The sequence below is a fragment of the Ursus maritimus genome, unplaced genomic scaffold, assembly GCF_017311325.1.
Source record: "Ursus maritimus isolate PB19 unplaced genomic scaffold, ASM1731132v1 scaffold_8, whole genome shotgun sequence".
Lineage (NCBI taxonomy): Eukaryota > Metazoa > Chordata > Mammalia > Carnivora > Ursidae > Ursus > Ursus maritimus.
The window spans coordinates 31807217-31832546 of NW_024426996.1; the positions used below are offsets into that span (position 1 = coordinate 31807217).

Here is a 25330-nt window from a genome sequence, read left to right on the forward strand (position 1 = left end):
AATTCAAGTGGTACTTTTTATTCTTTCATTTTTTTTTTCATTTTGTTCTTTTATTTGATCACCAATGAAAATAAATGTTTTCTCAAAATGTATTCAACCTTTTTTTCTTTTGGAAAGTTTTGGTTAGTATCTATTTCTCATGAATCTGTTGTTTTAGCATTTTATTTTTCAGTATTTATGAACTTTTTAACACATTAGGTAGGCCAGTCATATGTTACAGTTTTGTACTAGTTTCTACCATGGTTTAACTTTTAATATTTTTATGTGTTATTATATATTTTCATATTGTTTTTGAGTTAACTAGGGTGGTAGGTGACTCTCAGGGACTTCGCTCATAGTTATTCAGTCACTTATCTGACCATTTATTTTTGGAGTCCTGGAGTACTTTTTATTTCTCTGCTTGAACTTAACAATTTGTACTTCTCAGGAAGTTTTATTTTATGCCCTTCCCAGGGGCATATATACCACATCTGACTTCAAATTGTGACCAAGTGCTGATGATTCTCACATTTACATTATCATCTCAAATATCCCCTGCACCCTAGCCAGATTCCTGCAGATTGTGATCTGGGTGTTCCCCACTCACCCTAAACAAAATAAGTCCCAAATTATACTTGTCACCGTTCTCTACCCCCAAAAATGTGTTTGCCTAGAGAGCAACAACCATCTGGTGTGAGAAGTCTAAACTTGCTTTATCTCAGATGCGTTCTCTCTCCTCTCCCCGTTACCCTGTGTCAGGAATGTCTCTTAAATCTGCCATTTCATCTTCTGTCCATGTGCCACTGCTTTGTTCAGATGCCATTTCCTTTAATATTGGGAGACTGGTTTCTTTCCCATGTTTCAAAATTGTTTTTGTTAATGTCCTATTCTAATAATTATATTTATTTTTTTCCATTTGTCAAATCTAAAGTCTTTGTCAAAAAAAATGTAATTAGCTTTAATAGTTAAGGAAATATTGACAAAAGGATTTTGAGAACTATGTTTATTATCATTGGTTTTAGAATCCCTTAAATATTTAAATTTTCTAGAATGAAACCTGTATTATGCTCAGAAGCATAAATGAATTTCTTCTGTAGTTAGACATTTTGATGGCAGCAGCAACATTATGAATGTTTTTGATAAAACAATTACACAATTAGACCAATACTCAGATGTGTGGTTTTATTTAAAATCAATGATGTTTGTAATGCCTGTGCTACTGAGACAGTCATTCCAAAATCCTGACAGAAATCAGTAGATGATAATAAACAGCCAGACTTTGACATTATTAAATGATACATGAGACAGTTATGCTAATTTAGCCTTTGACTTATCCATCATTTACCATCCAAAAGTCTCTTTTGAAGTAAAATTGCAGTTCTATTACTTTAAAAAATGTGTATCTGCCCATAATTTTTCATTAAAAAGACATTAACTTTTCAGAGAAATCACTAAAAAATGTAATCCCTATTTGATTCAAGAATGCAGGGATAAATAAAACATGAACATTATCTTTATGTCAATTAATTTTACAAATCATCCTTCATCAAGATTTTATATAAAAAATGATTACCATTTATTTTCTTTATGATATGTGAAGAAAACCTATCGTTTTTACATTGTGATAACATACTTACTTTTTTGTGTTGTTTTTCAGCAAATGGAAGTAATCAGAGATTTTAAAAATAGTGATGCTGGTTATTACTTCAAGAGTAAGACTAAGAAATGATGAAAGTTGGATAGTAGGAAATTTCTCAAGGGACTCCGTACTAAATTTGTGGTGTTGAGTATGCTTCTGTTTTGCTTTACACAGGTAATTAAAGCAGTAGAGGAAGGCTACCGTCTGCCAAGCCCCATGGACTGTTCTGCTGCTCTCTACCAGTTAATGCTGGATTGCTGGCAGAAGGACCGAAATAGCAGGCCCAAGTTTGATGAGATCGTCAACATGTTGGATAAGCTGATACGTAACCCGAGTAGCTTGAAGACGTTGGTTAATGCATCAGGCAGGTAGGAAGCCAGACTTGAGAGATTTTCCTAATGTAGTTAATTCACGTTGATGCCATCACTATTAAACCAATAAAATCATTTTTATACATGCTAATCTATGGATCTATATGACACTAATTTATCTAAATACAGTTTTTGCATAGTTACTCTCTTATAATAAAATATTATTATTAAATAATTTAAATAATCTAAAGGATCAATGCCTAATCTAACAGTGTAAATGCCAGTTTCAGTAAAATGTTTACTGTAGCCAAGTTTAGGTAACATTAAAAAAAAATAAATGGGGGGCACCGGGGTGGCACAGTGGTTAAGCATCAGACTCCCTATGCGCTCAGGTAGTGATCTCAGGGTCGCGAGATCAAGCCCCATGTCAGGCTCCCTGTTGGTCAGGGAGTCTGCTTGGGATTTTCTCTCCCTCTCCTCTGCCTCTCCCACTCGTGCTCTGTCTCTTAAATAAATAAATAAATCTTTAAAAAATATTTTTAAAAAGCTGAAATGTGTGTATTTTGATGTGTTTTGGATCTCACATAAGTGTGTATGGGGCACAGTAAGATTATAAGATCACACAGAAAAGCCGAATAAGCACTGATATATTGTAAAACAGAGATATCTAACAATGATTACTCTTTGATTTCTTTATAACAGATTTTAGTGTCTGTCATATTTTACAAACAATGACAACTCCTTTAGAGATTCTTTGCTCTTATTTGGTTGTACACAGATATTTGGCTAATCTACTGTGAAGTTGGAACAAGACTTAAAACTGATAAATGAGTAATTTGTGGAAAAAATTGTTTGAACAAATGAGCATTTTAAAAAATTTTCTGAGTGAACAGGAATACATTTAAATAATGCTGTGTATTTGTAAAACATGCTTTTCTCTTTAACCTGATTAATTACAGTTATCATCTCAAAAAAAAAGTTTGATTCTGTACTTTAAAAAATAACTGCCAGATTGCTATTTTCACTATATTTGATGCAGTTTTTTATTTTTACAAGATGTGTAACCAAATTGGCTGCCTATTAGCATGAACTAAATGAGAAATAATTTGTTGATAAAGTTACATAAGTCCTATGATTCTGACATAACATTTGTTTTCTAGGCAAAAAGTCATTTTTAAATACCAGTGAGGAATGAATCTTCAACTTCTGTTCAAGCATCATTAACTTTCTGTAGTAGCAACTGGAGAATTTATCTTCTTAGTGATTATTCCTTATGTTGTTCCTGAAATATCTGCTTTTAAATTATTTATTGCCACATAAAATATTAAGCATTTCTTTCATCTACTTGTTTGAATTATGTTAAGTTTTCACAAATGGACATAAAGAAAGGAAATCATAAAGAGACATTTTGATACTCTAAATTGCATTAGTTTATATTGTTATCATTATAGATCAAGAGCAGTTTAAGAATCTCCAAAAAATTTTCATATTTTTTGTTTGCAATATATAGAAAGAGCTAGCTAGCTTTCATTTAAACAGATTCAGCTAAGACTATACCACTCACTAGCCATCTTTTTTTCAGGCATCTACAAATCTTAATTCCAAAAGATGTTAGTTCCTGATCAATCCTTTTCCTTTATTCCCACCCATGTCACAAAACTTGGTGATTTCAGTAACCATGTAGATGATATTTGGATATCTCTCAATACATTGAAATGTTCTCCTTCAATGATTTTGGTTGCTATCCTACCTTGAACTCTCCTTCTCATAGTCATGTTCTAGAATTTGCTATTACTAAAAATTACAACTTTTCCATAATTTCAACTTCAAGATCCTACTCTCCAAAGATTTCTTCCTATATTTCTATCTTCATCCATCTTTGACTCCCACTGCCTAAAGGCTACAAGTCACAAGATACCCATTTATTCATCCAGGTAATCATGTGTCCACATTGGGTCATGCTATGGGCTAGGTGCTGATTATACAGCTTTGAGCAACACACTATTGGAGGAGAGAGATATTGAACAAAATAAAAACATTAAAAAAAAAAACTTTGGTCTTGCAGTAGAGAGCAAGATTAGAACTTAGGAGGATAACTCAGAGGCTAGAGTAGTTGTGCAGGTGAGACATGATGATGCCTTGAACTAAAGTGGCAACAAATGAGATACAGAGGTGTGGTCAGATGTGCAATATATTGGAGGTAGAATGGATAGTACATGCAATGATAGATTGTGAGGGGATTGAGGAATTGGATGTGAAAAAGATGAGAAGTGTGGTTTCAGATATGTTGAGGTAATATTCCTATGAGAAATACGGAGTTGTGAAGGAGCTGTATGAATACATGAGAAACCTTGGCTGGAGGTAAAAGTGGGAGAAAAATAGTTGCTACTTGAAGCATAAAAGTGGGCAAAATTGCCTAGAATGGAATTCTAGCCTGAGCAGAGAAGATATAGGGCCAAGTCCTGGGTCCCTCCAAATTTTGAAGTCAGGGAAAGGAGTAACATGCAAAAGGAGATTGAAGAGAAGTCAACGAATATTCAAAAATATGGTAGCCAAGGAAGAAAGATAATTTTTCAAAAAAGGTTGAGACAAGGTAGGATTCCAAAAGGGAGGTGGTAGTGGTGGATATTGAAAATTTCTGAGAAGTCAATCATTTTAAAGATTGGAAATGTTTACCGATTTTGGCAAAATAGAAATCATTGCTCTCCTAATGAGAGCAATTTTTATGGAATTGGTTTGGTAGAAAATACACTGGAGTAGGTTGAAGTATAAATGGAGCGTGAGAAAGTGCAGAGACCATGAGTAGAAAGGTATTTGTCCTATACCTGTGATTGAAATTTACTTAGGCAAACCCCCACTGATGGACATTTAAATTGATTTAATGTTTACTCCCACTTACAAAAAAATTCATACAAGTACTCTTTTTTTCTCATTTTTTCTCATTATTCCCTTAGGCTACATTTCCAGAAATAGTTATCATCATCATATCATTATTATTATTGACCAAAAACTATGAGTTTAGTACAGTGAAGAGCATCTCATGGTTTGATTGATCCTATTCTGTTTTCTTATGTATTTGGGGTGATATTTTATTTTCCAAGTTCTATTACTCCTGGGGTAAATTAACAAGTACCCTTATGTAAGAACATAAAATAAAGTATAAATAACTTTTGAACTTCCTGGAAAATTAGTTTAGTGAGCTTCAGTTTCTCTAGCAAAGTTTAGGAGCAACAGACTACACAAATTATTCTTTGTATCTAATTTTGGTAGCATTTTCTATATTATTTTTACAAACAAAAACTATAACAGGACGTAAATACATATAAAACACCACATGGAACTTTTAGCTAATTTTTCATATCACAGAACACTTACTTCTTGAGCCATGATAAGTTTTCATTGACTATGGGTAGAAAAAAAAATCTGAATTTTGTGTTCTATATTTTGAATAATTTTCTTCCATGTTAGTCTTAGCATATATTTCCCCTATAAATATAAACCTCAAAATCCATTGTGTGCTAACATTACAATTTGTTATAAAAGGGTTAAAGTGTTACTCTTAATATTGCTATTCTCTGTGTTTTAGGGTATCTAATTTATTGGCAGAACATGGCCCACTGGGATCTGGGGCCTACAGATCAGTAGGTGAATGGCTAGAAGCAATCAAAATGGGCCGGTATACAGAGATTTTCATGGAAAATGGATACAGTTCAATGGACGCTGTGGCTCAGGTGACCTTGGAGTGAGTAATTTTTCTGATAATTTTTACATAATTGCTGGGGCGAGAAAAATTGTTCGGAATCCAATCTGGATGAGGTCAAGGGAAATCAGTTAACCTTTGTCCATGTGTGACAGCTTTCAAAGAAGCCTCTTCTTTTTTAGCCTGTATTGTTAACAACTGCATGGTTAATGCTACTTGTGGCCAGTATCTTTGCCTCTTTGCTTCAAACAAATAGCATTTGAATATTGGAATAATTGGAATAACAGCTCCTTGGCAAAATACTGGCATTTTGTGTTGTGGAAAAGATGTTTTCTTGACAAAGTTTTTATACTGGTACCTATGTTAAATGAATGTAATACAAAACACACTGTAAGCACAATTGGTGTGGCTAGTCCTACATAAGGACAAAACATATTCTTAAATTTTGGCTGTGATGAATACCCGGGTAGCAACAGCTTAAACAAAGCTTCCCAGGCAGGAATCTCATTTACTCTCTACGTGGTGCACCATATATTCTTGCAATCCAAGGATATATTAGATTCTGCCTCTGATTTGTTATTTGGTACAATCTCAGTGGAACCAATTGTGCCCTTTTCTGTTTGCACGTTTAAGATAACATTTATCAAATCTTATTAAATAAAAATCACTAGAGTTAAATATTAAATTCTTTAAGGTTGTAAGTTGTTTGTATTTTATTATATACTCTGTATGTGTAATTATTTTAGCCTAATATTTGTTATTTGTGAATATTAACTGTTGTTATGGTGGCTCCATCTAGCTTACATTAACATGAATAATGTTTTAACCTGTGAATATAATAATAACTTACTTTAAATTACCTATAAATTCAAAGGTTAAAATATTGTTGTAAGGATTAGAAAATGGTAGAACATTCTAAAGCACTAAACCACAGTCCTTATTCCATCACTTCACATAATATGAACATTGAACAGTTGTCTCTCACCATTTCTAGTCTGGCATTCTTTGCTTCATTGAATTCACTGTCCATCCACATGAAAGGTAACAGGGTACCATCATTTGTCACCAGATAATGTCACATTCTCAGCCTTTCTCTTCCTCATATCTATAACTATTGGACCTAAACTCACTACTCAGCATGCTCTCTCAATTTGCTGAATCTCATCCTCACCATCACCTCCAAATTGTATCTATTTGATGACACATATGCTTTGCCCATTATTTCTTTGGATGCTCAAAGAACTCATTTGTGCTATATCTAAAATAGTAAACAGAAAATTTTGCTGATAATTTAAAACTATTTTTACATGATTGCTATTTAATTTTTCAGTAAAAATGGTCATTTTAATTTATTAAAGTCATTTGTCATTTTATATTAAAATGATACTGTAGGTATTTCTTCTACCCAATGTCAGATTACTTGTAAATATATAATAAAATTATTTGCATTAAATGATGTCTCTTTTTTTATTAAAATAGCACATATATGTAAATATATATATATATTTACATCCACTATCTTTTTGCTTTTCCCTTCACAGAATAGTTTTAATCACAAATAATGGTTTTTGCATTAACTGTCTCTCTTTTACTTTCTCTCTTTGGGGCCCCAAGTATGTCGAACATTTTAACATTATATTTTAGCTTTTCATTTTTTTCTATTGCTTTTAATTATTTTCTCTTGACTTACTTGTCGACTCCTCTCTTCCCAAACTCTCTTCGTTTTGTATGTTTTCTTTCAAGACTTAATAGCCTTCTACTATCTTCTAATTATGGTTCCCTACCCCATTTCTATTCTCTGGTAGTTTTTGTCTGATCAGTTTTTCTCTACTTGGTTCAGCTTCTTTGTTTCTATTATGTTGGTATCCTGTTGCCTCTTGCTATATTGTTTCCTTTCAGATATTTTGTCTTTTGATTTATTTACCTTTACTGAAAGAGTCAAGTGAAATTAGGAGACTTGCTAACATCTTCCTGTTCAAAGCTGTTGGTCTCCATGTGTCAGTTGCTGCAGATTCCTGGGCAGATAATTACCCATTCCTTACTAGGAACTCAGCCGGCAAACCTCAAATCCAGTGAAGTTGATTTCCAGCACCTTTAAAAATATGTATTGTTGTTTATTGTGTTTTTTACCACATTTTTTCCTATTTTATAAGAACATATTTATCAAAATATCATTTAAATAACTCACAGAACAGTGAGTAATCAGTTACTCGTGGGGTCAGGAATATAAGAAAAAGGTTATCTGTGCATTTTGCTTGACTTTCACCAAATTATTAAAGACACATGGTAAAGGAGCTGGGATATCAGCAAAGACAAAGACAAGCTCTTAAACATTTAGATAATGATTTTTTACACACGGTCTTTACCCAATATCTAAATACTAATTTTGTGGATGCTGCATAATGCTGTAATAAAATAATAAAATATTATTTACAGTGTTATTGCCAAGGCATAATAGAAACTGATAACTGGAAGTATACCTGTGATAAATGCTTAGGTGGGAGAAAAGGTTAAGATCAATTACTATAAGGCAAAAGATCAAATTGCTATATACTTAAAACTAGAATATTATGTTAGAATTTATGCCATCAAGTTTGTTCTCATAGTGGGCTTACGAAAAGGAACACAAATGTTACAATTTTTCAGAACCGCATACTTTGATAAAAATTTTCCTTCGTAAAGGTTTAAATTTGTTTGTGATTTCCTTTTTCTTGCTTTCCTTTTTTTTCTTTCTTTTTTTTTTCCCAGCACAAGCATATATGGCTTAATGTGGAATGGAAATGAAAAACTTAACAATCTAAGAGTTAAAAGGTGTTCAGCAATGTGGTTTTCAACCTTAGGTGTTCCTGTCTGCCATTCTCTGTGCCTAAACCTTGCTGTTCTGTTTGTAATACACAGAACAATTGTTGTGGCAATAATGATGCAATCTGTGTACTATGGTGTGTAAATGCAGTGAATTGTGGTTGACAGGGGCAATTGTAAGCTGGCAGTGAGTTGCAAATTGAATCCAAAGATCTGTATTGAGGACAGTATTATAGCTGCTTTTTAAACTTATTGTCGGACCAGTACTGTCAACTTTTGATTATTCAGAAGATGAGCAAAATCCAATGAATTTAAAATATTATGCCAATTGTGTGTAGGCTGAAGAGATTTTTGTTACTATCACTTATTAAAATGGGGTCTTAAACTACTAAAATGGAAGTTTTACGAATGTAGGGCTGAAATATATGCACACTAATTCAAGTAGATTTCTTAACTTATCTATTAAGACATTTTGCATAACTTACTATATACCTAAAATACGCACAGGAGTACTTACTTTCGTCTGCATTCTACATAATAAAGCTTAAGTTTCTACTCTAGTTCATAGTCTCACTATGTCTCACTCGCTGAAAACCATGACCAGTCATGGTTAATCTTTGCCAAATGTAGATATATTTATTTTGTGCAGTAGATATATAAATGATTGTCAGGATTCTTCTAAAGGCACCAGAAAATTTCAAACCTACAGCTGCATGATCACATTATGACAAAAAGAACACACACTGAAATTTAATGAGTGTTTATTAATTTCTCTTCTCCCTTCTCCTATCCAGCCAGTGTTGGTAGGGCAAATACCAGTGATACGGCTAAAAGGTGTGTAAAGCAGAAGGGAGAAGTGAGGGAATGACTCATTTGCAAATGGATGAGCTAAATCCTGAATAATCAAGAGTTGCTCCAACATCAACTAGACACCTCTTGTTATTCTCTATATTCTCATTCTGCCATAATATCAGTGTTTTTCATTGTTTAATATTATGGAGTAACATTTGAAAATATGCTGAAATGTAATTACATCAGTGGCAATCCATTATATTCACAGCTTTTCTAAAACTAATTGTGCTTTGTTGACAAAAGCCAAGTTATTTTTATGTAACAATACTCTTCTTATCATTTTGAAATTCATAAGCCTCTGCTGAAATATAGTTCATCATCATTAGAATTGGCTTTGGGTATTACTTAAGATTACACATGGTCATGATACATTTAGTATAATATTTATGAAGGGGATACATTTAAAATTTTACCTAGCTATAAAATTTCCTACATAGAAAAATGAAATGAGTAAAATAGCTTATCTTGCATCATTTTTAAAAATTTTTTAAAGTAGAGCAGTAACTTCATCATTAAATGTAAACTACTTTAATTTTTATCAAATTTCTCTCATTTTATTACTGATAACTTGACAATTTAATATATACTCTAAAGAGTAAAATGACAATTCTTAGAAATCATGAAAGTAGGAGACAAAACTACTTAATACTATTTTGTCACTTGTAATATAATTAGAAAAATATTAAACAGGATTTTTTAAGAAACTTCTTTACTGCTGAGAATAATTTTAACTTGCAGAAATGATCTTATTTCTCCCCCACCTTTTCACTGAAAATCACATTGCATAAAGGTATATGTACATTGCGTGCATTATAATCATGCTATTTCTAAATCTCTGCACATTAATTTGACAGCTTTTGAAATGGCAAGTCAGATTTTAAAAACATCGGCATTCTAGTAAAGACACACAAAATTTATGGCAATATATAAAATGCAATGCTGTGTTTTTATAACTCCATTTCTTCCATGGAAAGAGGGATGGGGAGGAGGTAGGATGGAGGGAGAGTGAATTTCCGTAGTCTAACCCTCCATGTACATCTTAGGGGATAATCAGATCATAAGTGGACCTTGAAATAAAATCTTATATTTAACTCACTGGGAAAATTTTTTAAAAATTAACTTAAAATCTAGATATATTCTGAAGAAAGAAAGATTTTATTTGCCTATAAACACAAGCTCTATAACTACATTTACTAATCAAATACAATTTTGCAAAACATCTGTTCTTTCACATGATATAGATGTCTTAAAAAATTTAAATTTCCAAAGCACTGAACCAGAGTCTTTCTTGCGGTCAAGATATTTTGAGAGAATGAAGTCATATTTACGTATACTATAACAACAAGTTAAAACAGTGGAAATAAAAATAAGTTAAACCAGTGGTTTGATATCAGTGAGACACCAGGTGTTCGAATGTGGAGCACGTGCGTGCACACCCACACTCCCCACACCATCCCCCCCAACACACATGCGTGCGCACACTTCAAATTAAGATTTTGGTATTGTATATTCAAAATCCATGCTGTTTCAGTGAGAAACCTATAATTTCTTTCTCATGTCTTTCAGAATCAACTGTAACGATTATTTTCAAAAGCTCATTCCTAATAGTTGGATTAATCATACAAATTGTGCAATTTAAGTACATATATACATCAGGACTTTCGAACCTGGATAAAACATATGTTTTAAAACTTCATTTCAATTACTAATTATATGAATTTTCTAGCAGAGAACGAATTATTTTCAGGGTAAGAAATTTTAGTCCCTGTCACCTGACTTAGGTCCGAAGTATGCTAGTGAGCACACATGAACACCCACATCTACACAGTTCTTCATGATTCATAAATTGTAGAAACATGAGAATATTAGTAAACTCATAACAGAAATTGCCATGAAGTATAGATTGGGTTACCATAGACTCAAAGAAGTATGTGTTCAGTTTCCACCATTAAATATCTTCCTTCTTTTAGAATTTTGGATATTTGATGTTATCACTATAGCATTCCCATTTTACAGATGAATAAATCATTGTATGTAATTTGAAGTACTTTGCTCAAAATTATATCTCAGAGTAATGAGAAATTAAAAGAGTATGGACTTTGGAGTCAGGTTCCTGGTTTAAATATTAACCCTGCTACCCACTGGCTGTGTTACCTAACCAAGTGATTAAAATTCTCTAAGCCTTCATTTCCTCATCTATGAATGATTAACAAAAATCTATGTTATAGAGTTATGTTTTTTCCTAGCATATAGGAAGAGGACATCTTAATTTTCACCTATTATTTTTATATTAGTGCAATTGTTGTCGACCGGGGTAGATTTTGCTATTCAAGGGACATATGGCAAACATTTTGTCTTGTCACCACAAAGGGTCAGCAGTGGTGCAATGATTCTGGTATTTGGTGGGTAAAGGCCAGGGATGCTGTTAGATATTCTGTAATGCACAGAGTAGCCTCTATAACAAAGATTTATCCAGCCCATAATGTTAACAGGAGCAAAGCCAAGAAACTCCGGTGTAGTAGAAAAGAGAAAAAAATTAAGCTCAAGCTTCTTTTATCCCTATGCTGGTCAGTAACTAGCTTAATTTTATAGTCTATTTCATAACTAACAATAGTGATTTTGCTTTGAAGTGGACTTTTACTGTTTTCTTTTAATTTTTGCTGATGATTATCTTCCATGACTCTATCTTCCAAGACTCTCTAATGTTTAATATTCACATTCTAAGAAAGAACTGTTTCCACCCTAGGTATCAATTGCTCCTTTTATTAGCTGCTTGCCATTTGTTAAAACTCCTGTAAAAAATCAAGAAAACAAAAGGAAAAAGAAACCTAAGATATTATTTAAATAAGCAATTATTTCCAATACTAATAAATGTAGAACCTAAGTTCCCATTTTTAAAATTTCTCTTCTCTGATAATTAAGAGATTTACTTGCTTCCACAGCTATCCAATTTTGCATATAATGATTCTAATGTCATTGTATCCAATTCTAAAGAATTCTAAGATACTCTGAATGCAAAAATATCCTCTGAGTATAAGGTATTCAATAAAGTAATTATCTAAAGAAATCTAACGTGGCAAACAGTTTTGTCACTTAAAAATCTTGATTTGTTATTTTTTTCCTATAATTAATGTTACCACTTGCCAAACATACCTGAATAATTATTCCATTATTTGCCAAATACATACTGTAGGGGTATAGAATTTCTGAATATACTATGAAATAACAATTAAGACCCGTGGGCATTGACCTTGAGTTCCATAATATGCTGTTAGTTTAGAAATCTAAACATTTGTAATTTTCTTTTGAATAATAAGCTTGTTTAAAAGAAACAGTAGGTATGTATCTTGGTTGAAAAGACTTTCTGATAGTGTGTAATCTTCAGAATGCTCTAAATGCCTGTAGAGCCTAGATATTATTTGGGAAAGGAAGAAAGCTCTGGTACTTTGGGTTCCAAGTAAAACATAAAATATTTGGAAGTGCTCTAAGAGCAATGTAGTGATCATTATCCAGTAAAGTTATCTGTTGTATAAAATGATTGTACTGACTGAGTCATTTGAAGAGTTTGGTCTTCAGCTGCGTAACTGTAAAATTTTACGAGTATATTTTATGCTTACTTCTTTTAGCAAAAAAAAAAAAGTTGTTGTTCCTATTGTAGGTCCATATTTTCAAAATTGTTCAACGAAATTGTACCTTTAATTTAAATATGCTCTTGGTAAGCATGTGTAAATTTGTTTTTCCACCACTCTGTGCCACTCAAATAATGAAGCCAAAAAAAGGAGGCAAATATATATTTTAGCACTCCTTATTATTATAAATTAAATGTTTGACTGCAAACAGATTTTCAAGGTACAATTTGGGAGCCTGCCTTTGAAAATTGGACCCCATATATCAAAATTGGGACTGTAATCTGATTAGTTTCTGCAAAATGTTTGTGTCTTTGCCAGCGTGAGATATTGAAGTGTGCTACCAATTGCATCAATACATACATCCAATGTGTGCTTTCTTCATGCAGGGATTTGAGACGGCTTGGAGTGACTCTTGTCGGTCACCAGAAGAAGATCATGAACAGCCTTCAAGAAATGAAGGTGCAGCTGGTGAATGGGATGGTGCCATTGTAACTTCACTTTAATGTCACTTCGTCAAGTGAATGATTCTGCACTTTGTAAACAAGCCCTGAGATTTATTTTAACAAAAAAAGGGGAAAAAAGGGAAAACTCGGTGATTTCTAAACTTAGGAGAGCATTTGTTTCAGCCACAGAATTTGTAATCAGTGTTTTGCTAAAATCTGCTTATCTTCCTCAGTGTCTTCATTTTTCATGAAGCAAATATAACCTGCATGGAATAAAAACATGAGGTTAAACATTATCTTATGTTGCAACAAGAAAATCCTTTCCACTACTTCTACAAAATTTTATAAATGAAAAATATAACTATATATAGCACCTTTACAGACTGAATTAAGGCAGCCCCTTTCAAAACTTCCGAGAATCTACTTGAAAGGAAAAGTTTATAGCCATTTGTGGGCTAACAGAAGCTGCAATTTACTGAAGTTTACTTCAAGTCTTAATTGTCTACATAAGTGTATTGAAGAGCAATATGATTAGATAATTTCTTAATAGATATCTTCTTTTGTAATTTTAAAATGCTGTTACACAGCGTTAAGTTATAGACTCTAGTGTATAAATATGTTGCTTGATCAAGGACAAGTACAATACAGGGTGTATATTTATTTTTCTGTGTTATAAAATTTACTTTTAGTTGCTCTTCTAGAAACTATTAGGTAATAAATGTGTATATACTGTATAATTTGCTATATACCCAGGAATCAACTTAAGTTGGAGTTTTGTGTGTGATGCTTGCACATGTGTGTGTTATCATTCTGCTTGCATTTTTAATAGTGTTTTAATTTTAGCAACATACAGGAACAAGTGTTCTACAGAATAATATGAATAGGAGAAATAAGGAAGCAGTATAACGAAATTTTAACACAAGCTTCTGTCTTTCTTCCTCTCATATGTCCAAAAGCTACTAAATCTCTTTATTCACTAACGGGAAATGTCTATAAGATTAAATCCCCTTTGGCTTTTTGAAAACACTTTATGATATCTGTGACAATGCAGTTCTTCTAGCCATTAATCTTGCACCCCTGTAAGAAATTTCACCTTTCTGAGTCCCAGAAAATATCTTGTCAAGCAAAGTTGACACCGAAGGGCACATTTTCAGCAGGATGTAGAAGGATTTAACTGAGCAGGCTTCTGTTAATGTTGTTAAATCCAGGCACATAGCACTAAGCATTACCCCTAAGTGTTAATCCTTTGTAACCATTTCCCTTGTGGTTCAGCTCTAGAAATTTTGATACTAAGGCAGCAATGGAATGATGAAATACATATATTTTTTTTCATTTTTCATTTTCATGATTTAAAATACATATATCTATATGTATTTCCTTCAGAATTGTCTTTGTTTCAAAACTTAACAAGTTTTATTTGTTGATGGCTGTTCATTCATTTGGTAATTTCTTCTTGTATTCAGTGTCATCAATTTGAACTTACCTTGATAAACCAGTCCAAAGCATTATTTAGTTGGTCTTATTAAGGAATATAAGATATATTCTATGTACATTCTATGTACCACACTGGGTGAAGATGGACATTTGTGTTATAAAATTATGTGATTTATTAGAATTTGAACAAAACTGAGCTCCTTGGTGAAATAAAAAAAATTTTAATAGTATTACATTTTATAGAAATCACGGAATGACATGTGATTATTCAAAGAGCATCACATTTGAACAAAATACAGCCTATTTCTGATTATCAAAGGCAATAGTATATTGGAGTCGTCTGGATTAATGAAATCCATAGAAAATAAACCTGCACGATACTAACGGTATTCTGTCTTTTCCAAGCACTTGTTTTAGTTGAATGTTAACACATACAAGAATAAACCTTCAAGGAATAACTTCTTTCTACCTTGCCCACCTTTTACTTAAGCAGTAAGGTAACTCTTTGCTGAAGAATATGGGGAAAAAAAGGAAAAAGCAAAGATTCTAAACAATTCTCAGATGGTATGTATATTTAGTTCAGCCCAATTATAGCTATAATTACTTATTAGATCTATACTGTACCATGGGTCCTAACAAAATACACTTCAAGTATACTTTAACAGATAGTGAAATTTGCAGAGAAAGTAGAGAAAGGTGGATTTAGCATTGTCTTGATAAAATCACAAATGGGCATCACCATTATAAGAGATGCTCTTGTTCATTTCAAGAAACAAAATGAACTGAACTAATTCTTTTTGTACAAAATAATTGGAGACATGTTGCACTTTATTGAATTCTGTAAAAACAATATTTAAGTGATGAAGTAACAATTGAGAAACTTCAAAGTAGGAATAGACATATTGATTTAAAATACAAGTTATCATAAATGTTAGGACTAGCCTCAATTACTTACTAATAACAGAGATATTTTCTGAATTGTCTTCTAACTTTATATTTCAAAAATGATTGGGAGGTCAGCACAGAGTATTTAAGTGATTAGAATTTGAAGTTAAAATGTAGATGTCCTCTTTTTCATAAAAGAACAGTATAAATTAATATGGATCAATTCCTTTGCAATCTTGGTATTCCTTTTGGAATGTAAATTGAGTTGAAAGTTAGACACATAAATTTCATCTACATCTCACTTTGGTTGAGAATTTCTAAAGAATGTCAATATGATTTTAAAAGAAATAGAGACTTTCAAATAAGATATGCTCCCCCCCACATAAAAAGAGGCAAGAATTCCTTTCTGAAATATTTATTCACCGCTGGATATGTCACCAATTGGGAAGTGCCAATCTCATCTATAAATGTGAGAAGTGGAACCCGGAGAAGAGGCGGCTCTTGTGAAATGCGGTGAGGCAGTAACCCAGGGCGAGGTTTGACAAATCTTGATTGTGTGATTTCTTATCCTTTTGGTTCATTTTGTCACCCACCAGACAACTAAAAATAAAACATAGACTCAATAATTTTAGCACATAAGATAGATTTGTCAAATAATACATAATGTTACTGTAACTATAGAGTAGCAATACCTTTAAAGCATGAGTCGTTCTCAATGTTGAACTTGGAAAAATAGGTACAAGCAGGGAGTTTTTTTCAACTTACTGATACTGTTGAAGTCACTCAATTACTACTTTTATCAATCATAATTTGTTTCCTGATCTTCCCATTTGCTCACATGTTCTTCTTGGCCATTGACATATCTGAATTGTATGTAAAAATGTAAAGATTTTGCTTTTCTCATGTAAAAAAAAATGTGCATGGTCTTTTATTTCTTCTCTTTTAATCACCAAGTCAGTGTTATAAAGTTGTAGGATTACTGTAAAAATTATAGTCCAATACTCTGTCTAAACTTAAATGTGGCCAGCATTATTAGTTTCAGAGTTGCCAAAACAATACAGAACATCCTTCACTTAGTTTGTAAAGAGTTTTAACGAGTGTGCAATGGTGAAGAGATAGTTTCACATCTTAAGTTTAAAATGAAAAATTAATATCTGTTGAACACTTATGTGTTTGCATGTCTGCTATTTAATCTCTATGTGAAAGTCAAAGATTTTTTTTTTTAACACCGTTCTTTCTCCCATTTAAAGCGGGCTTGCAGAAGCACAAGTAGAAAAATTTACCTGTGGAAGACATTTTTGTTTGTAATGGTATGTGGTTTGGCAAATTTGCGTCAGATGTTAGAAATTTACTAGATGTATGATATTGCATAGTAGGATAAGGTCTTTTTCCAATTTTTTTTTCTTTCTAAAACAAAAAACTGTCTTTGCGTATGTCCTGCCAGATGTTTAAGCTCAAAATAAATAAAAAGTAGGTACAATACGATGATGATGATGATAATGAATAAACACTCAAAATGCTAGTTTTATTTGAAATTAATAACTAGAACAAGTCATCATTTTTTCAACTCTGTAGCACAGCTGGTTACATTGAATATTTTTCTCTATTATGCTGTTAATTATATAGTAATGTATCGAAGGAGAAATAGATAAGAACTTCCTTTTCATGTTGGTTTATAAAAAACATCTTTTTACACATAAATGATTGAATGTTCTTATTCAGAATGACCACAAAATTATTGCTTAGGAGAAAACACAATTCTTTAAAAAAAGAGAGAGAGAGAATCTATTTATAATAATGAGAATCAAGTGTCATTTGTTTCTTCTAAGCGTCAATGAAAAAATTGAAGGTGGCAAAATAAGCCATGTTTATTCAGTCTGGGCTATATTAACAGTAGAGATTTTAGTGGTCAACATATTTGTGAATCTTTAGATTGCTATAGTTTTACATTTAATAATTTTACAGTGTGTAAATTTCATTTATAATAGTCTGAGAATAAAACTTAGACTCAGTCATTTGTTAATATGTTTATTAAATTCTCTTAGTTTCAAGCAGGTCAGAAGCAGCTGTATAGAGTATCTTATTCTAGGCTAGGCATCAGGATATCTCAAATCCCTGCCTAAGCATTAATTCAAGAAAGGATTAGTGTTTCTGTATTTTTTCCCCATTTGAAGCTCTCTGTGCATTTGGTTTGTGTATATGTTTTTGTAGTGTAAGATATGAAATTTTATATTTTTTCAGAAAATAAAAAACCCTTTGAATACAGTTAAATCCGATTGTCATGCTTGACCCTCCCCTCAAAGATTCTAAACTCACAGCCTTTGTATAATGATTTCAGTTAGTTCTAATAAAAATGTTTGAATTTCCTACGCTAAATATTTAAAATGCAATCAGCATTCATTTTCTTCAAAGACATATTCATGAATCTTTGCATTCAAGTATTTTTGCAACTAGAGTTTGACATAAGACTGTAGAACATGAGCATAATTGTGTGAAACCTAATTAGAAGTTGATTTGTGACAGTGTAATACAATATTACTTGAAAAAAAAAACCCAGAAAACTGTGTGTACCATCTGCAAAAAGAGACTCTGCTGTCTTGCATTAGTTGGTCATCTTCTCACTGCCAAGCATCTGCTTATGGCATAGGGTGAAGGAGTTATATTCTTACAAGAAAAAGTGTCAGTAAGTACAAATGCTCCCTCTTTTTCTGTATATATTATATCATACTGGTCTTCTTTTGTAAAAAGCATACCAAGCAATCTGCTGTATTCAAGGTAATTAATCATATTTATAAATTTTTACATTTACATTCATGAAAAGTAACATCACCATGCCTATGGAAATAATCCTTAACTCCTTTGCTTATACATAGAATCAGTAGTAGAAGGTATAGATATCATTTCCAATTTTAGTAAATAGCCTCATATAAAGACTCTGAGTACTTTGTTACCAAATAGACTATTCTTGCCTCTGCTTTGCTGCAAATGTAAAAATCTTATGATAAAAAGGATTTTTCTCCCAATCCTATAGACATTCGTAATCAGGTAGGAAGGATGGTGTGGTGGTGGATATAAATGTTTAATAAGAAGGCACTATTTTGTATTAGAATTTTCCACATATACCCTTAAGATAATTTTATTGTCTCCACTTTACTGATGAGGAAACCATGACCCAAAGCTGTTAAGAAATTACCCAAGTCCTGACTGCTCCTCAAAGGCAGGGTGAAAACCACATTTAGTTGACAACAAACCAAAATGTTGACCATGCTATCTAGATAATGGAATCATTTAGGCCAATCTCCTGATTTAATTGGTGCAAGAACTGAAGTTTAGCAAGAAAGAAATTATCTGAACATTTCCACAAAGAAAAGTGTAAACCTTGGGTGGGAACCAGGATTTGACTGATTACATTTCTAACATATTGGATTTTTAGAGTAAACCAAACCTTAGGGGTCAAAAATAGTTTTCCTTATTTGTAATTCTTTCCCTGAGTAGGAGCACAATTTAATTCAGTGTATCTTTCTAGTATAGGCATAGTTTTCTCAACTACAAGCATGGAAAATTGCAATACCTATTTATTATTTATTTCCAGGTATAATATCTGAACTTTGCTTGTGGAACTTCGAAATCTACAAGTGATTCATGACCAAATTGTTACCAAAAGTCAAAAAATATTTTTATTTATTAAAATTCAAAGTAGCCATTTAAATCAAGTAGAGTTTTATATAAAATATTAAATGTAATTTTATTTGAATTAGCAAGCTAAAAAATTACAAATTGGAGTAAAACTGGCAGAAATATTGAACTATAGATAATTTTTTCATAGCAAGAGTTTTTAATTCTTAAATCATCCCCATAATTTTAAAAGTTTATAATGAAAAATATTAATATGTTGAGGATATTAATTTAAATGGGAAGTTTCTTAGTGATCCTAAGTTTTCAGAAATTAAAAATTTGTATTCAGTCTTCACAAAAGTCCTTCAAGTGAGTTATTTATTCTGTTTTTCTTTTGAACAAAGGTAGAAATCAAGGCTATGCAAGGCTAAGTAACTTTCTTCAGATTACATACTTCATTACTACATCCCTTCTCTCTTTTAAAGTTAATCCTCTGCCTCTGAGTTCCAGATGATGCTCTCCTATCTGCTTTGAAATCTGTTCCATCAATTGCACCTGGTCTTGAATGTCTTCACCTATCAGTCTCCGTGATTCCCTTCACCTAGCTTCTACATGTATGTGAGGGAGTCTATAGAATGTGGTTGTCTGGAGCCAGCATGTCAAAGCCTGCTCTGTAACTCGCTAGTTGTTTGAACTCAGGCAAGCTATTTAACCTCCCTGTTCTCAAGTACCTCATTTATTAAATGAGACAATTTTTTGGCTATTATGAGAACCTAAGAATACATATAGACAGTGAAAATAGTGCTGACTACATAATAATTGTTTAGTAAATGTTATTTATCTTTATATATCTTCTTCACTGCAATCTTTCTCCTCACCGAAATCTTTGTTCTTACTCGATAAATGTCATCAAAACTTTCAAACACATATAAAATTTGATAAAATTTTAATAAATTCCCTTGTGCTTATAAGCCAGCTTCAACAATTATCAACTTAATGCCACTTTCGTTTTGTACATAACTTCAGTGACTCTCTCCTCTCCCAGATTAAAAAAAAAAGCCCATTTTTATCATTTCATAAATAAATATTTCAGTGTATATCTTCAAAATAGAGGGATTATTTTTAATATAATCATACTATTAAACAATCTACAAATTCACGATCTTTCAAAATATTTTCAAATATCCAATTGCTATTCCCCTGTTTTATCATACTTTTATTTTTTTATAGTTTTCCTTGAATCAATATCCAAACGTTCCCTTTATTTCCTGTACATTGGCAATTAGACTCAGATTCAGGTGAGTCAGATTCAGGTTTCATTTTTTTTAAGAAGACACAAATAGTGTGTATTAGCCTCAGGGCACACTCAAAGTAAGCTATCTTCCTGTGATGTTAACAGTAATTGAGGAACATTGCCAAATTATTATTCATTAATAATTTTGAAATGGTGATTTTCATCATTCTTTTTTTATTTAATTGCCACACTACTTTTATAAAGACTAACTTCCATTTACCAACTATTTAGTGACTCGGAGATAGAGTTTATATAGACAAAGCAGAGAAGTTGATTAGTGCTATTTTTTTTTCTGTCTTTATTGAAACGTGGTCTCACGCTCAAATATCCCTTCTGTAACTCATGTCATCTCTACTAATGTCCTAACAACATTAAGAAAGTCCCCCTTAAATATTACCCCTTTCTTGGTATCTAAGAACTCAATCTTTTCTGCTTTGCCTATATTTCTGGCCATTTATTCTCAGTTAATTCCACTAACTTTTATTATTCTGCCATTCTTTTAAATGCTGAAATTCCAGGATTGTGTTTTTAGTACTCTTCCCATTCCATAATATATGCTTGCCCTTAAAAATTGTATCAACTCACAAGTTTGTAATTTTAACATATTTGAGAATGAATTTTCATACTGAATCTCCAGTGCTGATATTTCTCCAAAGATATAGCTCCATGTATATAAATTTATACTGAAGATCTCTAGTTGACCTTTAAAATAAGCATATCTCAACTAACCTTACCTTCAACACAACTTATACCTTCTCCCATAGTCCCACTAGAAGATACTACTTTATATACAGTTAACAAAGATAGATATCCAAAATTTATATTTTAAATTCCCTTTGCCCTCAGCTTCGTGTGAAATTTGTCATAAGATTTTATTAGTTTCATATTAAATATGTTTCTCATACATATTACTAGCAGATGTAGAAAAATAAGCAAAAGTCAAAGGTAGCACTAAGTAGGAAACATAGCCTAGAAAAATTAATATATCACCCTAAATCAAAAGGACGCTCTTGCTTGGTTTTTTACTTTATGCGTTTTTATGATGGGAATTAAATGGGAATCTTACACCATTGAGCAATCAATTATAAACAGTAAACGGCAATTTTATCCAAAATTTTTCCACTATTATAATTTTGGATCATGAAATTAGAGAAAAAAATTGGAAAGCATCAGACCGACTTTTCCTTTGTCCAAATAGATATACCCTATAGAGAAGGTGCTCTGAACCATGTCAACAAATAAATTGACTTGGATTATGCTGAAAAAAAATTTTTAGAGATAATAAAAATTTAGTCACAGTCATTTGAAAGGATAATCCTTGAAGGGTTTCCACTCTGATAGAAGGATAAAGTGAAATGATTTACTGCATGTTTCCTGGAGTGGTAACAGCCCTAACCATATGAGCTATGGAAGTCAGACCAAACAACAAATGTTTTTCAATCAATCCTTTTTTTCTCTACAGATATGTGAAATGCAATTAGAATGAATATTAATATCAAATAAAATATTTCAGAATGTGCAATCTAAGTGTGTTTTCAGGTGAAGTATATTGTAGACTTCTCAGTCCTTTGCTTTGCTCATGCTGAAGAAAGCACCAGGAGTTATGATCTAATTTTTGTGTAAAGCCCAAGTCTTTCCCAGGATTTCCTGAAACTTCCCCATGTTTAATCATGAGCTGTTTCTTTATGTCCTTCAAAGCACATGGTCATAATACAGAAAAAAGCTCCCCCAAAAATAAATGCTCCTTTATGCTTTATAAGAAAAGTGGCATTGCTTACTTATCATCTATTGGAGCTTCACAAAACATTCTAGAAAAACATTCACCTAAGTTTAATTTAATGATTCTCCAAATGTTTGATCATGAGACCCTTTTGGCTTATAGTAGTTATTACTACTACCACATGGTAATTCTAAGAGTAGATTGTCATCCATGTGAACACTTCTCAAGTTAACCACAGGAATGTTATATTTTCTCAACCAATGCTACTCTGGGAAAGCACTGATGAGAAGACATCCACTCTGAGTTGTATGTGTATCAGTGCAATGTATATGTATAATATTTCATCCGTACTCATGCCTGCTTTTCCTGGAGATCAATGCCATAGTGAAATTACGATGCAGTTGGGGAATGGCATAGGCTCTAAAACATATAAAGCTAATTAGTCAACTTTACTTACTTTGAAATATGTACTGTATTTCATTAATTTCTGATACTTAGGATGTGGTCTTGAAATAAGAGATTACTGAATAAAATATTAAAACAAAAATTGAACCATGACCTTGGTCTTATTACTCTTATTACCTTGACAAAAGTATCATTTGATATTAAAAATCATGGAAATTTTCAAATAGCCTAACCAAGGAAGGCAATAGGCTTAGGGAAGAGAGGTTGTCTGTGAAAAAGGAAATGGGTAACAAAAGCCTCTTGATAGAATGAGTGTCTTAGTAGAAATGAGTGCGTACCACTATACATCAACCCTAAGGGACTGAGGAAAAAACCAACCTGGAAACAAGACTGAAAATTGAGAAAGCATCACACACACACACACACACACACACACACACCAAACACACACATTTTGTTAAACTTGAAAAAGGATGCTATCTGGGAAAAAGAGAGGTATAAAATAATAGAAGTACATACAGGTACCCCCCTTTTCTGAAAGTTCACCTTATACCACTTCCAATTTATGAAAGACCTACATTAATACAGGTGATGGTTTTTTTCAAAAAAGCAAAAATCCTCTTCAGATTTCTCTCAGTTAGCAAAACCAGGTAGTACTAATGTAGGTCTTTGGTAAAAGTGAAGTGGCATATTGCAAACTTTCAGAAAGCAGGGGACAGTGACTTTAAGCCATTTCAGCTTACAAAAAATTTCATAGGAATACTCTACTTCTGGGTAGTGGGGGAAATCTGTATGTATAGGACTCATAAAGTCAGGAAGTAAATAAAACAAAGAAAATAAATATGGAAATTTCACATAGATATTTCTGGAGAAATTATCCAAAACCAAAGGTGTTAAACCAAGCATTATTAACCTTTTAAAATGTTATTTAGTACCTTTAGATGATAACCTTTGGGAACTGGGGAACTTTGTAAATCTTCAAAATTTGTCTACGTGTATTTTGGGAGGGGAATTCTCATAGTCGTTACTGAATTCTCAAAGGATTCCAGACAATAAAATATTAAAAATCCTACAAAGTAATAACAAGATATTCTCTAGTCAGTGATTTCTTATATCTGCAAGCAAACAACTTGTAATAGCACTCTCCTACTATTTCCTCTTATTTTTCCAAAGTTTAATCTAAATCCTAGGGAGTCATTCTAAGATACACTCCTAGGAGATTAATTTATTTGTATCTCAAAGCCAGTAGATAGAAGATACTGATAGTAATAGCTTCATAAGCAGTGGAACCTAGAGATAACATAATCTGATTTCTATTCTTCAATGAACTAAGCGGAAAACTATACTAACACTAAACAAATTCTATGTAGCTAAAACAATGATACTATCATACAGAGAACAATTTTAAAAAATATTAAGAAGTCACCTAACTACTAAATTATATGGATGTGAAATCTAATAGGTTTGTTTTCACAAGAGGATTTTTAGCACAAGTTTTATTGTGTTAAACCTAGACTAGTGTTGATATTTTGGCTGATCAGACAGGTTTTAATGGTTTATATAGATCCCTTTTCCAACACTTATTTATTTTTCTTCTCATTTGTTTAAATACTTATTATGTTAGATACTCAAGATCCAGACTATGAACTCTGGAGTCCTACAGATGTGGTTCAAATTCTTGCTCTGTCACTCACTAGCTGTGTTACTCTGGGAAAGTTAGTTTACATCTCTACTCTTTCACCTTTTCATTTGTAATACGGATAATAACGAATTTACTCTGAGTATTTTGCTCATCCCATATTCTTAATGTTCCTGTCACATGGATTTTTAAGCTACTATCTACCTCAGAATCTTCGTATGTACTGTTTCCCATACCAGGGACACTCCTCCCCCAGAACTTTGTATGGCTCGTTATTCTTATTCTTAAGGTCCCTGATTAAATGTCTGTGGGGGTTACTCATCTTGTCTAAAAGTATCACACCATGCTCCAATCTTTTTTCATTATGGCACATTGTTTATTTCCTTCTAAGTACCTTACAAATATGTATTTTGTTTGTATATCTTATTGTTTGTTTATTATCTGTCTTTCCCTAAAAACTATAAGCTCAATAAAAGCAAAAACTAGGTCTATTTTGCTGACTGCTGTATCCTTATCACCTAGCACAGTTCTTGGACCAGCATAGGTATTTAGTACATACTGTCTGAATGAAAGACAGAATAAAGTAGTCATCAGATTGTGGCCCACAGTAAGTCCTAAATAATTACTAGTGATTATTAGTCTTGGGGAATTAGAGATATCAAACATTAATCAATTCTTCCTTCTAGGTACCCACCTGGGACAAAAAACCAAAGCAAAGAATCCTTAATAAATGAAGCCTTTAAAGGTCCTAATATATGGGGCTCCATGGTACAACTGAATTGAATAATCTGACTTGAATTTGAGGACAAATTGAAGCTTTATTTTTTCCCCTCCCAATCAAAACTTTGGAAGTCACCTCTTAGTCAAATTAATTGCAGAGGTGACTTTAAAGACATTTACACACTGTTCATATAGATCTTGGTCTACTTCACGATTCAGTTTCTGCAGTAGTAGAAAGTGGAAAAGATTATGGACAGTTTGAG

At 32.3% G+C, this 25330-nt stretch overlaps 1 protein-coding gene across 4 annotated transcripts in view; it reads left to right on the forward strand.

The window, feature by feature from the left end:
- The window catches only part of EPHA5 (EPH receptor A5), a 334944-nt gene extending 321540 nt beyond the window's left edge, over positions 1-13404 (forward strand). For all 4 annotated transcript variants that reach the window (XM_040625400.1, XM_040625402.1, XM_040625401.1 and 1 more), the window contains 3 exons: positions 1793-1986; positions 5516-5671; positions 13299-13404. In XM_040625400.1, the coding sequence (XP_040481334.1) occupies positions 1793-1986; positions 5516-5671; positions 13299-13404 (456 nt within the window). The remainder of the gene's footprint in view (positions 1-1792; positions 1987-5515; positions 5672-13298) is intronic.
- The last annotated feature ends 11926 nt before the right edge of the window (positions 13405-25330 follow it).